Source organism: Morone saxatilis, unplaced genomic scaffold (genome assembly GCF_004916995.1).
Source record: "Morone saxatilis isolate NCDOM2014 unplaced genomic scaffold, NCSU_SB_2.0 Contig11, whole genome shotgun sequence".
Taxonomy (NCBI): Eukaryota; Metazoa; Chordata; class Actinopteri; family Moronidae; genus Morone; species Morone saxatilis.
This window is the reverse complement of record NW_023339663.1, coordinates 2389596-2407488: the sequence shown is the minus strand read 5'-3', so window position 1 is coordinate 2407488 and position 17893 is coordinate 2389596. Positions and strand designations below refer to the sequence as shown.

General features: G+C 41.7%; 1 protein-coding gene across 9 annotated transcripts in view; it reads right to left on the bottom strand.

The window, feature by feature from the left end:
- The window catches only part of ppip5k1a (diphosphoinositol pentakisphosphate kinase 1a), a gene marked incomplete at its 3' end in the record, with an annotated part of 29760 nt that extends 12807 nt beyond the window's left edge, over window positions 1-16953 (bottom strand). For 6 of the 9 annotated variants that reach the window (XM_035652521.1, XM_035652523.1, XM_035652527.1 and 3 more), the window contains 24 exon segments: window positions 269-409; window positions 495-623; window positions 1284-1391; window positions 1486-1600; window positions 1731-1858; window positions 2349-2572; window positions 2727-2868; window positions 3498-3680; window positions 4385-4506; window positions 5780-5905; window positions 6014-6099; window positions 6685-6794; window positions 6917-6992; window positions 7084-7170; window positions 8001-8102; window positions 8220-8341; window positions 8468-8629; window positions 9161-9262; window positions 9925-10079; window positions 10639-10724; window positions 10843-10933; window positions 11149-11344; window positions 11875-12413; window positions 16837-16953. In XM_035652521.1, coding sequence (XP_035508414.1) covers window positions 269-409; window positions 495-623; window positions 1284-1391; window positions 1486-1600; window positions 1731-1858; window positions 2349-2572; window positions 2727-2868; window positions 3498-3680; window positions 4385-4506; window positions 5780-5905; window positions 6014-6099; window positions 6685-6794; window positions 6917-6992; window positions 7084-7170; window positions 8001-8102; window positions 8220-8341; window positions 8468-8629; window positions 9161-9262; window positions 9925-10079; window positions 10639-10724; window positions 10843-10933; window positions 11149-11344; window positions 11875-12018 — 2937 coding nt within the window. In that variant the 5' untranslated portion in view covers window positions 12019-12413; window positions 16837-16953. 9 annotated transcript variants of the gene reach the window in all.
- Window positions 16954-17893: the final 940 nt, after the last annotated feature.

Genomic DNA, 17893 nt, shown 5'->3' with positions numbered 1-17893 from the left:
CACACACACACACACAACCATCAGACAGTGGGAACAAGGTAGCTTGAGAGTATTCAATATCATGCTAGTTTGCAGAATGAAATATGACCTTGGGCAAGAGGAGAGGCCAAAACCTAGAAGAGAAGCTCTGAGTCTATAAAGCACACTGATTATATGAGCAACTAAAAAGATCTCTGTGGAGGCAAATAGCTAAAAAGACTAGGGATTTGATATTTGACAGTGTTTTCATGGATTCAACTTTAACTCTATGAAGATTAGTCTGCATCACCTCCATGGATCCTGTCTTATGATTGCGTATGAGTGGGGACCTCCTCTGAATGGTGATCGGCTCAGACAGCGGCACGGCGCGGTCGGTCTCATCTCGTGAGAGGTCCTCCAGGCTGCCGGGGTCCGTCTGTTTCTGCCCGTTCTGAGTGAGCAGAGAAAAAGAGAGAATAGAAATGCTGCTATCTGAGGGACACAAATGTGGCGAAAATGCTCAGATGTGATACTACCTGTCGTGCTACCTCTGCAGAAGCGGGCCTGAAGCCAAAACCGGTCGGTGCGTTCTCCTCCTCCTCAACGCCTTTGACACCAGGGCTGAAGTGAAGCTCTACGTGGAAGCGTTCCTCAGAGGAAATGTCCTTTAGGAAGAAAATGGAAATATTGCTTTGATACTTTCTCAAGCATGATGCCTGAAGTTGAATGATTCATTTTCTGATGTAAATGAAAATTACATTTTGCTTCAACACAAGCAGCCTTACAGGAACTCTGCTTGAATAAAATGAACTCTAAATTTAAATTTAAAAAAATATAACATAGAAGGGTACAACTCTGAGGAAGCATAGGATGATTACTTCTGGTACTTCAAGTTTTAAAAATCAGTTATATGGTCACATTTTGTTTGGTACAAATAAGGGTGTGTGATATGGCCAAAATCTTCTAGCACAATATATGAAAGTTTATATCACAGTAAAAGTATATATCACCATACAGACTGTAAATTCAATTAAAAAATGGGTTTACAATAGCCATACTTCGTCACATATGATCATCTTCTTCCAAAAACAACTTCCCACGTCTGTATTTACAATTTCACTCTCCTTCTCCGTGTTTTCCTGTCACTCTCTTCTCCTGCGGTGGTTATCAAACAAGCTTAGAGGGACATTACTGCCACCAACTGTTACTAAGTTGTAAGCAGTTCTGCTGCCCACGTTACCTTGAGAGGCAACTGGATTGGCCATGTGCCGAAGGAAGCTGTACATCCCAAAAAGAAATGATATAAAAAGGAAAAGCAACCCTACCTTATTGTTGTCCTCATACAGCATGATGACAATCTGAGTCATGTAGTTGAGTTCAGAGACAGCACTGAGGTAATCCATGGCACGCTTCCACTGCTGGTCCTTCTCCTCCTGTTGCAAACACACACAGAAAATCTCAGTTTCAACTTTTACCCCCCTCTGAGAAACATTTAAACTCTTGTAGGTTTGATGTTTGGTTGCTTACATCGAGCAAGCCTCCATAGCGGAAAATGCTGAGCAGGGAGTGGACGTGACTCTCACTGGTGAAATATAAACGTGTCCTGACATGGCGCCCAGGAGACATCACTCCGCGGGAGTACCTGCGAACAAGACACCACTGTTCTAGATGCTCCAAAATATTCTCAACAGCCAGTTCGAACACTCGGCATCATGCCTTCCCATCTGAACAGCCTTGTATTAAATCAAATGTACTCTTGATCCCAGACTCACAGAGGGTGCAGTTTGTTGACAGACTCATCCTCGTGGGTCCTCTGCAGGTCAAGCTGGATCTTTCTGACCAGTGGGAGGCAGTAGGCGTATGCTATGTCCAATTTCTCCACTTTATTTATGCCATATTCCTGCAAAAACAGTGGAAAATGTGCTAGATATACTCTACAACCACTGAAGTGGTAGTACCTAAACTCTGTGTGTTAATTCCTTTTTCACAGTATATTAAACCAGTTCATCTGTCTCAAAGACGTCTTAATAACAAGGTGATACCAGAGAAAATGTCAATGATATAGAAAATGAGGTTAAATTAGCAGCAAAACTTTATTTTAAGGTATAAAAGAACAGTTCAAATGTTTGTATATGTATGTATTTCAAGGCTATTGATTATTACATTTTTATGAATGTCTTGTTTTTGCCTTTTTAAACGTGAAGGACTTTGTCACAAAATCACTTTGATAGAAATAAGTAAATAAATAAAATGTCTTTAGAGTTTTATTTAGAATTGGCACACAAAAAGCTCAAGAAAATGTTTCTCTGCAGTAGTGCAGATGTAACACCCCCGTCCCTCCTACCCTCCAACTCCCTGCTTCCCCCTCTTCCTCTTTCTCTCTCTCTCACCTGTGGGATGACGACGTCAGCCAAAGCTCGCGACAGTCTGAACAGCTCCAGTGTGTCCTCCAGGCCCAGAGTAGCATTGTGGATGACGTCGTATTTCACACAGTCATAAATATCAGGTATTTTACTGATGTCGTAGCGGCCGTTTTTCATGCGGAAGTCTCTCTCAAGTTTGGACCACCGCTGCAACATCAACTCCAGGGTCTCACTGTGGTACAGCTGCAGGTCTGGTGAGGAGATTATTCACTGCATGTATTACTAGGGATGCACGATAATTATCGGCCAATTAAAATATCTGCAGATAATGGGAAATTTTTTTATTTTATTTTTTATAACTGTTGGTCTGAACCTGCTCAAGAGCTAACAGAGGATTTTGCTCACCAGCTGACTTGGGGTCCTCCATCCTTTTGCGGATCTGGGAGGTGAGGCTCTGAATGAGGGCATAGACCCGGTCACATGTGGCCACTGGGTTCTGGACTATCTTCATTGAATTAACCAAAGAGGCACTGCAGGTCGGGGCCAGCTGTCACACGTACACGAGCACCCAAAGAAAAAGCACTTTCATTAAAAAAACCAATCACACAGAACAAATGAATACTGACTACTTTCACATTACAAAAGACCTCCAAAGCCCAAGGCTGCTAGACTGCAAAAATCTGTGTGACTTTGTCATTTAATTTAACAGAGCAAAATGAAGGTATATAATTAATCTACAAACAGTTAGCTCAAGAAATGCAATCCTTTCTGCTTTCATTATGACAGGTTAGTAATCCTCTGAATGATCAAAGGAGAATATAGACACAGACAATGAGGTACTCAGATTAAAAGGTTGCCCCACGTCTCTACATATCAACCAGTCCAACAATTACTGTGGGAAACACTTGTCAAGAAACTACTTTAATCTGTAGGTTAAGTGTGAATGCATTACTATTTAAAGCTACAGTTTGGGAGGAGTAGCTGTAGTGGTAAGATATTAAATATGCATACAAACATGTACATACAACCACAAAACAGTAAGTAACAGTTATGAGTGCCTCAATGGTAGTTCACACACAAGTCTACAGATTTAACGGCGTTCCTCCCTCCCTCCTCAGGCCCTTACAGGGCAGACAAGTGTTTAGCTGAGGGTGTTTAACACAGTTAACTAATCACCCTGTCGAAGTCTTCGTCTGTGAAGTCCCTGTCCTTCTGCAGAATCTCGTGTAGTCGGGCCTTGACTCGGTGCTGGCAGCTGCTCAGCGAGTCGCTGTCGTTGTCCAGCAGCCCGTTCATGTTGGCGCTCTTCACCATCTGCACCAGGATGGGTGTCAGCTCACCTTCCAGAGCCAGCAAACCCTGCTCACACACAGACACAAACAAAATGAAGTGGTAATCTGTGATTCGTTTGTCTTCGATGTAGAGTGATAATTAGATAATTTGTTAACAGCATGGCCAATACTTCATACTTCTGACAAATGACAACTAGCATGAGTTTTACTGGGACACAAAATATCATGACAGTTTGTGACATGACTGATCCCGTTGACATTAACAGTCACTTCTACACTATATAAATATATTGTATCAAACACAGTTTACCAAATAATATCCTAAGTCAGGATTCGGTTATTACACATCAGCAGCTGACAGAACTGGATATTGCTCAGTAGTCTTTTCTCATCCAAAGAAACGGAAAGGCTGAAACTGAAAGTACTAGCTCATAGAAGGTTTATTTCCTTTTCAGAACACCTGCTTTTCTCTGTGAATGTCATTTGAGATTCTACAGGTGGCACTGTTTTCTCTCCATTCAACTAACATTTTAGCTTGTTTTATCTACTCATGTCTATGAATTCCAGACTCACACAGCTGTTGATATTTCTCTAAAGATAAAAATTCTGCATTTTCTGCATTATATACTGGAAAAAACAGCTTGGATATCATATATACGCCGATACAGTACCTTATCTGCGATAGGCCAATATTAGTCAATGGTGATCCAGAGCAATAGAAAATAAATGTTTATCTTGTATCAGATATTAGAATACTAGACTACTGCAAACCTTTGCGAAGGCTGCGGCCGTCATCTGCACCCTGCCTTCATCAGACGCATATATCTTCAGGTCATGTCTGTAGGTGCTGTGTAACCGCAGTAAACCACAGCCTGGAAAGCCAGCGTAGTCTCCTACAAGAACGCAGTGCCAACAACAACATTAGTGATTACATAAACTAGAGCTGCAACGATTAGTTATCAACAAATCAACAAATTATCTGATTTCAGCTTCTCAATTGTTAATATTTTCTGGTTTCTTTCACCCATGACAGTAAATGTATTATCTTTAGCTTGATAAAACAAGTCATTTATGGATGTCCGCTTGCCCTTTGGAAAACAGTGATCAACATTTTTCTGACATAAAAATAACAGCAGATTAAATCGATAATGAAAATAAATGTTAGTTGCAGTCCAAATACAGACACCTGGTTATAACTGACTGTGACTTGGGATCTTTTCTTTAATAAACTTTACTGTGTTGGCCCTGACTTTACACTTTGAACAAGAGCTAGCTGAACTCTTTGCACCCCAGCTGCCGCTCTGTGACCCATCTGCTACTGGACTAAAACATCCTGTGATTGTCTGCCTTGCTGTAATGAGGAATGTCACTTTCCTTGTCCAAGTTTTCTTTGTTTACCTCCTCATCCTGACGTCTAATGTTCGCTGGTAAAAAGCCTAAACAACCTTTATGACTTAGAAGAACAATGCATGTTTTTTTTAAACTTTTAAATCCTCATATCACTGCAGTATCTTATTTCCGTTGGTCAGACTCCCTTCTTTGATCTATAATCTCCATACCTACTGTCCTAAAGTGTTTCACCAGATGTATGTAAGTAAATAATGAGAACAGCAGAGAAAAAGAAGGAGAGACAGCAATATGGAGATAAGCTGTATTTGGGTAGCACAGCATTTAAAATGAAAACTTATTTTAGGATAGCTAATAAATTATCAGAAAATACTTTTATTACATACATAAATAATACATACAATAACGCATTAATATTTGTTTATGTGGCTGAAACACACAACTCAAATTGTATTTCTGACCCACTTTTCATGCCTCTCTTCCCACCTCTCGTTCTGACCTTATACGGATCAGTGGCTGCTCAGTGTGGTGGCACAATAAGCAATTCAAAGTCTTTCAAACATGAGGCCAAAGTCTCATACTGCAGTAACAAAAGCAGAGATGATGGTGGTTTGAATGTGGCTGTTTCTGTGCTGAATATATGTGTTGCTTTAACAGAACACCTTCTTAACCAACACTGATCACAGATATATGAAGTTTAGTTATTCAATACCAGCTGTGTACTAATCCTCAGGCAGCAGTGAAGGGTATTTTATGCCAGCTAGAGGAATTAAATACTACATGAAGTTTTTCAGGAGGAAACCGTGCTGTGTGTCTCACCTTGTCCTCCAGGGTACATACAGCGAAAGGCCCTTCCTAGCTCCTCAGCCTGTACTCTGCCAGCAGGAGTCAGCTCTCCTCCCCACTTCAGCACCAGCAACAGAGACGGACCTTCCTTACGTGTGTCTGAAACCGAACCCAGAACACCGCAGTCACTTCAGTATTTTGGCCAGCTTGAGTTTGGCAACATGCTACTTTGAATATGAGGAGGAGAAAATCTAAATATCTTCCTACCTTCTTCCTCACTTGAGGTTTTGGGCTGCCCATGGGGCAGGTAAGTTAGTTGCACTTTTCTGTTGATCCCCGAGAAGTGGCCATACCTTTTTTTAGCAAAAAAAAAATGAAAATCTGGAATAATTAAAAGCTCAAGCTATTTATGGATAAACATGCCTCTGATAACAAACTGGAGGACTGCCATTACTAATGATAAATGATGACTGCTATCAAGGGGGTGTTGACTAGTGCAGAAACAGGATCAGGATACACAGTTCCATGCTAGTAATCCGTTATCAAAATACAACGATCATATGTCATACTCAGCTGTGAAGATAAATATTGTAACTGTAGTGTTTTTAAGACTACTGAAGTTGTGCACAATAGCCTTAATTTGTCCTGGGGCTGTTTACAGGACAGGCACTGCAACCATAACAGCCAAGGCACAAGTACTCTTGGAGTTGTGTAAAGCAGATGGTGACCTTTCAAAAACAAATTTGTCATTAGCATAGGAGGAAGCCAAAGACAAACTTAAGAAAGACTGCCAAACCACTTTCAGGATATTCAACAGGAAGGTGAGCTTCAGAAAGTGAGGCTTAAAATTCTGTAATTCCTTTTTTCAGCTGCAGCACCAATGAGATCAGGGACTAATAAAGTGTTTAATAAAGTGACCCGGTTTACTTGTGACTCACATTTCTAGAACAGTCTTCAGCTGCTCCAATTTGGACTTCTTCTCTTCTATCTCGCAGTCGTTGTGCTGTCCTAGTTCTGCTAACAACTGCCGTGTGATGTCCAGCACCTCCTGTTGAGGTTCAGAGCAACAATCTGTCAGAGATCTCAATCACACATAGGCTGGGAGATGTCCGAGTTCAGTATTACAAGGTAAAACCTACACAAACGTGCCTTTGTCTGACTTATTGTTACCTGCAGTTGTTTCGGCTTCTTCAGCTTTAATTTCCCAGTTTTGTATCCTCCATATTTTTCAAATAGATCAAAGAACCTGGATGAGTCAAAGGCAAACTTTAAATGAATCACAAGTATTGAATGGGTCTTTGCAGTAAAAAAGGAAGGTACTAACAGAGACAACCTACATGGGGTTGCGAACTTCCATCTTCATCTTCTGTTTGGGCGTTCTGTCTCCATGGCGGATGACAGCGATGACACAACGTAGCTCCATCCTGAACAGCGCAAGAGTAAGTTAACATCAACAGTAACAATAAATGGACTCCTCTTTTCAACCAACACACTGTTATTTCACTCCTCCTTGCAACAGTGTACAACATTTAAAAATAGGTTATTATAGCCAGGTAAACTGTTGTGAGACTCTGACGGGCTGTTTCAGGGATTTGAATTACTTTGTAATTATTCTAATTTCAGACTCAAACTTCTAGAGACTGGTGTGTGGTAAGATATTACCTTATACAATAACCAGTACAAAGAGTTTACAGGTTACAGGCAGTTTAACTTGTGAACTAACTTCTGGTCAATAAAATAAAAATGAAATTAAAATATTCCTCATTTTTCTGTGGACCCCCTCCTGGAATCCCCACAAGGGCGTCCAGTCCACCCAGGCCCTATGTTAAGAACTACTGAATTAAGTACTTCAAGTCCACTTAATTACACTGCTTATCCTCATTTAAGTGGTTTACAGTACATGGCCTCAGTTTTTTAGACTGTGAAATTCCAGGTACAGCTGTGATCTCATTTAGGTAAAGCATGACAAGTTACACGATGATAATTAATGAACCATTCAAATGTATCTGTAGTACACTTTACACACCTCCACTGCAAACAAATTACTAAACTGACTGGCTGGGGGGAAGCATGGCTCAGGGAAGCGATCGTATAATAATAGCAAGGTTCCTGGTAAGAAACTGAACACCTAACTGTTACTGATGAGCAGGTTGGCATGGCAGCCTCTGCCATCAGTGCACGAATGGCATGGGTTGGAAAGCACTTTAAGTGGTTGGTAAAATAGAAGAGCGCTTTAAAAATGCAGTCCACTCACATGGTCCCTGATGTAGTGGGAACAATGGGGATGTCCTCTGCCTCGGTAGGGATGGACCAAGGAATCTGAAACTGAGGAGCCAGCTCACGCATCACGATGTTCCTGAAGGGCCATGATGAGACACACGTTCAATCAACAGATGTGAGAGAGAAATGTATCAAAGCAAACTCTGCAGGAAGTCATCCAGTGATTGAGGAATGACAAAAGTAAAAATGGTACCCGAGGATCTTGGCACAGTCGTCGTAGTACTTCATTGAGTTCTTCACGAAACTGAAACCGTTGACATCACACACATAAGAGTGTCCATTGGCTCGGAGAAGATCGAAGCCACACACAGTTTGCTGCAGTCAAGGGAGAGGAGGACACATTTCTTTCATGTCGAGATAGAGCAGTATCAGCAATGAACCTCCACAGCGAAGGTAAACTGGGACAAACCAGACTTTTGTCAAGACAATGTCTTTGTTTACCTTGAATGCTAGGCAGACCTTGCGGGCCACCAGTTTCTCCATGGCTGACAGCATGACGGGGTAGCGGACCTCCTTCCCCTCGCTGTCTCTCTCCACCTTCCCGTCCAGAGCGGGGGACTTCCGAGCCTCAGCATGAGCGTAGTCTGGCCCCACAGTGTACACCTGAGCTCACATGAAACACCCACAGTCATCAATCATTCTCTAAAAGTTGATCCTATAGGTTGAACTGGCAAACATAGCACAAAAATGACCATAGATGAGTTGTGAAGCGGGAGGGGCTGCTGCTTCCAAGCAAATCAGAGCGGAGCAAATTCAAAACACTTGATCGGTACATGTTACCATAGTTGCTGAATTCATTCAAAACAACCTAAAAATCAAAAGTGAATTGATTTTATTTTCCTTTTTCTCAGTGGTCTCTTAACAGTACACTTTAATTATTATTTAATTGGATGTTTCTTACTGCAATGCACCAATACTTGAACTGCAGGGTACTGAAGCAATAGCAGAGTTTCATGCCAGTCGAACAGGTCTAATTAGTGGGACCACAATCGGGGCACCAGAAATCCCTCCTCCCACTTTGCAAATCTATATATGCTAAAAAATCATTTATGGCCTTTTTAAGCATCTCATATTCCATTGGAGAATTGAGTCATTCGGTGGTTTCCTGTTAATAATCAATAGTCTATACTCTACCTTAACATCAGTGCCATCTGTTGGCATGAACTCCTCATAGATGTAAGAGCCCGTCTTCCTCACACTGCTCTCTGGCGAGTACACACTGCTCCGGCTCCCAATCTACACAAACCACACAGTGAGTGAAAAATGTTGTCACTGTAAAAACACTGCTGTCCAGTACATCTGTTCAACCGAGCACTCTGAATAGTCTCCAGAACATCCATCACAATCTGAGTTAAAGGCTGCAGCTCCATGTTTGACAACAATGTGCCTGATTTATGAGAAAACTCTTTCTCTGGCACAGCAACAGACTAATGTACCTTTACAAGAGAAGCCATTAAGCGGTGCAGGTTAATGCCTGGTGTCTTTTAGTCTCTCATTTGATTAACAGTGTCATTATTATGAAACAGATGAAAGGAAAAACATGCATTCAAAATGTCAAGACCAGCCCTGGGCTTGTAACACTTTTCCAAATATAACATGAGTGCTGTTGCTTCAGGCACAGAGTGCACTCTGGTAGGAAGAAGAGGGCTTGAGTCTAAAAGCATATTCAGATCAAAGCCTAATGATTCAAAACCAACATTAAGAACCAAGTACGAGTATAATGATTGATAAGTGGGCATTGTGGCAACAGTAAAGTGGTGTTGACAGGACAGTTTAAGGCTGATGTAGGACAGAAGTTTGGATTTTTTGGTAATTAGTTTCATCCCACCAATCTTTCAACTAAAGTAGTATTGGACTGAAAAAAAAACAAACAAGCCACAACGGCTCAAAGCAAGGACCTTTCTGAAGAGTCGCTGGCTGCCCCCACCAGCAGAGGTGGGGTAGTAGATGTAGACGTTGTGGTCCTCAGCGCAGACAGGCTTCTCAACAAAGGGCTTTTGGAATATCTCTCCGTTCACCTCCACATGGTCTTCTCCTTCCACCAGGTTACACTCTGAGACACACACAGAAAATGTTTGCCAGTAAGACCCTATTTGTTACCCCTTAGAATATACACATATGACATTTGCCCCCCCGAGTGTTTACTCTTGAGCCCTGTGAAGCAGCTCTGCACTCTGAATCATGTGACGTTCGTCGGTCATTACTGTCAAGGAAGGCAGAGACATAAAACATCTGATCGCTCATCAGTCCAGGGACTGTCTCTACGTCACTGTGCATAAACAGGATCTGAATGACAGACCCATCGTATCAGCACTTAAGTATGGTACACTTGCAACTGCCTCACATTTGATACTATATTTATCCACAAGCTGAAATAAAACCAAAGCAGTCTTCAAATTAATGACCTCGGGATGCTGCATGGACAGGAGCTGTAGGGCTGCTCTTCTAAGAACCTTTTCATGAGGAATGATAAGCTTTAAGAATAGAATTAAAAGTGAAGTGAATATAGTCAGCTGCTTTTTATAGTGTTTGAGATGTTTACTGTGGCAAAGTTAAAAAAGATGTATGAATAAATAACTTATCAAATATGACTAATGAGCTGGCAGACTGACCATCTGGTTTATCTGGGTCACGGTTCAGCACAGCATAACGTGGTAGATCTATTCCTTCCTCCTGCAGGATGCGATACACCTCTCTCCTGTTAACAAAATAAGAGTTAAAAAAGTCAAATAACCAAGAAATAAATAAAATAAAAGGTTTGTTGTTGCATGCATGCTTTCAAACAATACTGGGAATATATAGTTAGGTCAGAGTACCTGTCCTGTATGTAGTACTGCATGTTCAGGTCATTGATGAGCAGAGGGTTTCTCAGTTTGGCGTAGCTCACTGCCTTATCCAGAGGGAATCCTGGTTTACATGCAGAGAAAGGATTAATAAATAAACCTAAAGGATGTTAACAGTTCAGAGTTACGGCTACTGAGACCTTGTTACCCCCAAATTCCACCAGGGCACAGTGTGTCTCGGCAGCTGGAGCTAATTTTGATGGAATTAATTAATTAAACACCACAAAAATCAATGTGTGTGTATTGTCACTTTGTCTGTGTGCATGTATGTGTCCGTACCCTTGGAGTGGAAGGAGATGAGGCAGTCACACAGAGGCCATTTGTCCACAGGCTCGTTGAGGATGACGTCCTCTGGGAAGATGACCACAGTGATGTACTCAAACCTGCACAGCCTCTCCAGGATCTGGGTCATTGGCTTAGACTTGGACTTCTTCATCATGCAGCAGATCCCCACCACGATCTGTTGCTCCGGGGGCTGAAAAAGGGAGAGGAGAGCGACATTTCAATGGCCTGTTTGATTGGGCAAGAGAGACAATGGCAGCTTTGTCCCATAAATCTCTCATAAACCTCATGCTGAAGAACTGACTGCTTTAAAATGGCTACACAAATTAACAGCTGAGATGGACTGCTGCTGAGTCTGCTCTTCTAGGGAACGGAGAGAAAGTCTTTGTAGTACCAACCATAGCCTTTAGAAGTTGTTTTGTACCAAATCTGGGTCTCGTTTGCAGCCCAAAGCAACCAATGCTAATGTTAACATGTGACTACGAGCCACACCTCACAGAACGTTTGCCATCTGCAGCAAAACTATTGATTGCTTACTAGATAACAGTCACATGAAAGTGTGTTACATGCACTTCAGGAACTGTGTCATCCCCACATCTACAATGTTACCATTCACTGATAATCTGACGCTCATTTTCTACCAAATGTCCTCCAGCTAGAGGCAACTGCTGAGTGAAGGAATAGCTCATAGTAACCAGATGCAGTTTGACATAAATCTCCCACCGAGTCTGTGTCTTCGTCGTCCTCATATAGCTCCATGTCTGTCCTCATGCTGTCTTCCAGGACCTCGCTCTCATCGTCCTCGCAGCCCACGAAGAATCTGGGAGCGCCACGCCGGCTCTCGCCCGGGCTGTTGGGCTCTGACATCACAGTCCCCCGCGGCAGCCCTCAGCGTCCCACCGCGCCATCGTACACCAACACACCGCCGCCGATGGGAGGGCGCGAGGCCTGGGGAGAGGGACGGGTCCACTCTGCCTGGGCTGGGCAGCAGAGCTGGAAGACGAAGGTGTGTGAGGCAGAGGAGCAGAATGAGACTGAATGAGCGGCGCTCAAACGTAAAAGGTTATGTGAGAAATGATGCCGCTGGTCAGTCCTCTGCGATGACGTCGTTACTCGAGTTTCTCATTCTTCATTCAGCAAATTCACATCTCGTATGGCTGGCTTGGGTTTCTCAAGAGTCTTTAGCAAACTTGGAAGCTGCAGCTCCAATTATCTGATGACAGTCCTTTCCTCCATTTATATGCAGGACTGACTGTAGGACTCTACAAGAGAAACAAAACATCAAACGTTATTTATGCAATTTTGCTTCATGGAGTGACAGTAGTTTGCATTGCCCCTGATACAAGTTACCGTCTTGCTGCACTCCACAATAGTCATTTTATAAAACAAAAAGTACACTCATCCATGTTTGTTTCCACATGTGCGTATGTTGGGGCATTTCTAAAATTATTGTTGGTTTTGAAAGTAGAATAAATGTTGGTAAGATATGGAACATTTTAAGGTTTGGATCTAGTTTGAATGAAAAGATGAGTTAAAAAATTATACAAATGATTCAGAGCAGTTGGAAAAGTGGGCAGGGGATGAAGGGTGCAAAATACAGTGTAAGCTTGGAGCTGAACTCTACTGCTTGAATTAAGGAAGTCCAGATTTAATCTCAAAGATCGGTATCAGGCCGATCAAGGAATATCTTAACTCATGGGTAATGGCATTAATGGAGTCAGACTGAGTCCAGTCCTGTGTGTTACGTCAGCTGTAACAGGTGTTTTTACTTGCAAAGCTTTCATGCAGCGCAGCCGTCGTCACCTCTACTCTGCTGAGCTGTGTGCAGGGATTAAGGCCCGCCTGCAGCAAAACACCATGGGTCCAGACAAATCTCACACACACAAGCCAAGCCCATTTTGCTAGCTGTAGTTGCTCAAATGCTGTGGGCACAGAGGAGCCCTGTCCAACGCCTTGTGCTATTGCAACCACATTTGGTGGTCTTGTATCATGATTTAGTGCCATTTGGCCAATAGGTGGCACTGTAGCAGCATCGTGTAACCATAAAGGAAATCTGTCTGTATGCATGTATGGATGGATGGCTTATCTTGAAAACCATTCGCCTGACTTACTTCACACTTGCCGGGTGTATTGCTGAGGGTCTACCTCGGCGGACACAACCCCAATCTATGCAGCAACGCCAAGCGATCGGCCTGTTCCGAACCGCCACGAGCTGGATTTCAATCTAAATGGACAAATCCGTTTCAGCGCTCGTCTTTGAACGAGGGCGTCGGACTGTTTCTTCCTAACACAGTCTCATTATGCTAAGCTGTGTGGATAATTTGGGTCTTTCAACTGCACAGTAAAAAAAGATCACAACGTCTGGCACTGCAAATTCCAGCCAATACAGCGGCACTTTCAGCAGAAACGGCCGTGTGTTTTAAGCAATAATTACTTGCACTTACTGTACTGTTACACGTTTAACCCTGACACTGCAGTCTGCATTTCCATCACCACTAAACATTAGCCAGTCACGGAGACAGGACAGGCAGCGGACCGCATGTCTTACTGTAGACAAACCACAACTACTCATTACTCTCTGGCACGCTATAAGACACCCATCTGAACAACAAACCAATTCACCATCAGGCACAGTCACTTAAGGGTCAAGCCTGACTTATTTGAGGTGGAAAACACTGTTATTAGCATGCAGCCCCAGAAGGGGTCCCAATGAGATAATAAACAAACACATTACTGTCCAAATCCTTGGGGATCTCCAACTGAGGGAACACAAATAAAACTGCAACCTCTCCAGAATTTGCTTGTTTAGTTGAAGGTCCTCTGCAAAGCATTTAACATTCACCACTTCTGGTTTTCAATGGCAGTAAATTATTCTTATCAAAATATACGCACTTGGGAACTTTGTAAAAGTGACGATTCATTAAGAAGTAAACATTAAGCGTCAGTTCAAAGGAAGCCTTGTGTGACTGCGGGAGGGTTTAATCCTACGGCTGTCTTTCCACCAACTTAATGCTCTTGGGAAAGTGACACTGAAAAACAGTGATGAAGTAGACAGTAACAGCTGCATCTGATAAAAGTGTTTGTGAGGACGGTATCTTTACATTGAAACATTTACTGTAGTGCCTTGGCATTTACGGGCCAAGGAATAAGAAAAAGAACGGGGTCACTCCGGTCAAGTCTGCGGCTGTTAAGCATAACTACAATATAAATGTTTAACTGCCGCCCCGGTAGACACATACAGAAATTCATTCTTACTCCCATTTTGGCCCCGAGTTGATTTAAAATAAACTCTTTCCATGCCCAAGTGGATTAGTGTTTCAGAGCTTGAGCATAACAGTTAATCTCTTCTATTACACCTGCTTACTCAGGCTACGAGCAAGGCCATGGCTCGCTCTGAGCACACGGAGGTCATGTCCTCTTTAGTTTTTTTATGGGACTTTGGGGGTGTAAGCGACCCGGGGTGCAGTTTACATTCTACAGTTTCATGCTACGCAAGGCTGTAGTGGGGCAGAAATCCTTGTACCCCCATTATTTAAACTTGTTTCACGTTGTTTTAACCTCGATCGAAATACATGTTTGACACAGTCCAGTTGCGTTTGAAAGGGAAAATGAAAAACTGAACTGAAAAAAAGAAAAACGCAGCAAATCTTTACATCTGAGAAGCTGGAACGAGAGAATGTTTTAAGTTATTTGCAAACCAGTTTCCGTCTTTGTCCTTAGACGAGTCCATTAATCAACTAATTGTTGCAGCTCTTAAACCAAAAAGTTGGAAAGAAGCATGTTTATTTTCCTAAAAGCTGACAACCAACTTCAATTCATAAGCAGAAGTTAAGTGAAGTTCAACAATAAGACAGAGCCAAAGTAACATGAACTCTAGTCCAGCGTCTTCTCTTCCCTGACCTCTCCCTTCATCTCGTACATGTAATCACAGCCCGAGTTTCCGAATCTCTATTGCACCACTTTCCATTCATAAACGTGCCCTTTTCCTTCATTTCTGCTTTTTTTCTTGTTTCACAAACTCCCACCTCTACCCAACCTTGAACCAGCTGACTCAGGACTGTTTGCTGGGGCAGGCTCAGACGCCTCCTGCAGAGCGCTGTGCCAGGATCTGCTCCAGTCTGGGCACTGGAGCCTGACTCTGCGTCACAACTAGTTTCATCTCACTAACTGTAGACACAGTCTTGTGTACTTGGAAAAAATGCACTAAGAAGGTTTCATATATGATTTATCTGACAGTTGGGGCTTCCACGATGTCACCTAACCAGACTGGCAGAGTGAAGCAGGTGTGTGGGCGGTATTTTATTGCGTAAACTTGAATTCAAATAGCCACGTGCCTTTAGTGATGTGCATCTCATCCTTACTTCTTTTTTAAAGGCTGATAACAATCATTTCTGTCTTTACATTTGATTTGAACAAGAAATAAAGGATTTAATTAATCAATTAAGGGTGTGATATTGTACCGGACTATTTGATTTTGGGATCGACTCTCAAAAACACATCGGTCTTTGTGTTTAAACCCCCGACCATCAGATAGCAGTGTTGTAAACTAAGTGCAATGATGTCTCATGTTATAGAAACTGTGATGTTTTTAAACTGTTTATTTCATGCACATGGGAGTTTTCCTTAAAAAAAAAAAAATTTTTTTTTTAAATTGCATGTATTACAGTATACTGAATCATAACCCCTGTATTGTAATACTTATTGTGTATCGCCATATTCTTGCCAATGCACAACCCGATAATTTTGATGTATAAAATGTGAAAAACATCCATTACAATTTCTTTAAGCTCACATTACTTCCTCAAAAACAGTCCAACACTACATGTTTACTATCAAAGTGGACAAAGGGGAAGTAGAAAACACAATTATTAATAGATTAAAAGATTAAAAACAGGGCCATCAACTAATCATTTCAGCTCTAAGTTACTAGATCATGTCTGTTGTCCATTCACAGAGAGAGAAGAAGGGGGAGGTTTGGACTAATGACCTCAGTATTTTCTAGGCTTTGGAGCTGGTTACCAGGCCAGCAATGCAGTCTGCACACTCTTAACATCTCCACGACTTCTGAAAAATAAAAAACTACAGCTTCGACAGACTCTGGATGGACTTTAAAAAAAAAAAACTACAAAAAAACACATTTACTTGGGAGAAAAAACAACAAACACACGCTGGCTGCACCTGATGTTCCTGGAGGAGGTCCTGACAGATTTAGCTGTATGAATTTAAGACACTAAAAATAATGTTACAGTAATGAAGCAGGCTATAGTTACTCTGTACCACACACTGATGCTATGGTTACATATTCACAGCAACAAGTTCTGTGCAACTGCACAGAAAATGGATGTTAGAAAACGGAGACGGAAGATAATAAAATAAGAAAACTAAAACGGTGATATTAGCACGTTAAAACGATCTTTTTGTATGGCTCAGCACAGTCGGTGGAGCTTTAACAACATGATTTGACGCAGAAATGAAATGGTCGATAGCGGTCGTTGATTTTAGCACATTAGAGCTACAGTTAGCCTGTGTTAGCAGCCAGGCTAGAGCCCGGCTCGGTTCGGCATTGTAAACAACTCCTGCGGGGCCTTTCGGCTCTGCGTCTGAAGCGAAATCACGTTTAAGACGGGGAAGAGCGTCGATATTATTTCTAAACGTAACAGGCGTGAAGCTGAATCGTGAACTCACAGTGCTGCTGGGGGGTTTGCATCGCTGCCATCGGCTCTTCCTCTCCTCCTGACAGTTTGCATGTGAAACCAATCTTATTTTTTTTTTTTTTTCTTGCAGTTTGACGCACGGATGGCCAAAGTCTGAACCGACCAATGGGGAAGCAGAAAGCAGAAGAAAAAAAACACACGGACCAATCAGCGACGAGCAAAGTGGAAAAACAGAATTCTGGAAGAGCGGAGCGTCAGCGGCCCCTAGCGGTCAAAGGTCACCGTGGTCAGCTGCTCATAGTAACAGACAGGTTACCAATCTGCTGCTTAATGAGTACTTTAATTATTAACATGCTTTAGATACTAGAAGTACATTTTCTTTTACTAGCAAATATTTTGCATTCAGTTATTATTGTACATTAATAATATATATATGCTGTTACACGTTGTAGTTTTATGCCTACATTTGTATCTGAAGCAGCTGGGGTTTTTTGTTGTTGTTTTTACTTAAAACCTATTATTATTGTTGTTGTTGTTGTTGTGGTTGTTAATAGTAGTAGCAGTAAAGTAGTGGTAAAACACCTTATGCCTTATAGTGTATATAAATATATACACTATTGCATATAGTGTATATATTTTTCATTATAGTCTCATATTTTCTATTATATTTTATAATACTCTTATTTTGTGATTCTTTATTGTACTCTTTGCACTCCATTCCCCTGTGCTGCTGTGTCTGATTTAAATTTCTACTACAGGGGATCAATAAAGGAACATCTTATCTTATCTTATCTTACCTTATCTTATTTTAAAAATATAATCAGTATTGGTGATGCAACATCTCAGATTTCACAATATTACAATTACGATAAACAAAATAACATAACTTCTTCCATGACACATTACTTTGCAGATAAGAATGAATATTGTCTCCATAAAGCTAAACAAAGACAATCTGCCACAAAAAAAAACCCTTTCCTAAAACAGCACAAGGTTTATAATCATCCAAACAGAAGAGATGTACGAGCTCTTTGGTTGTTTGAACTGGCCCAGGTCTTTGAAGTTTAGATCTTGAATAATAATCTAAA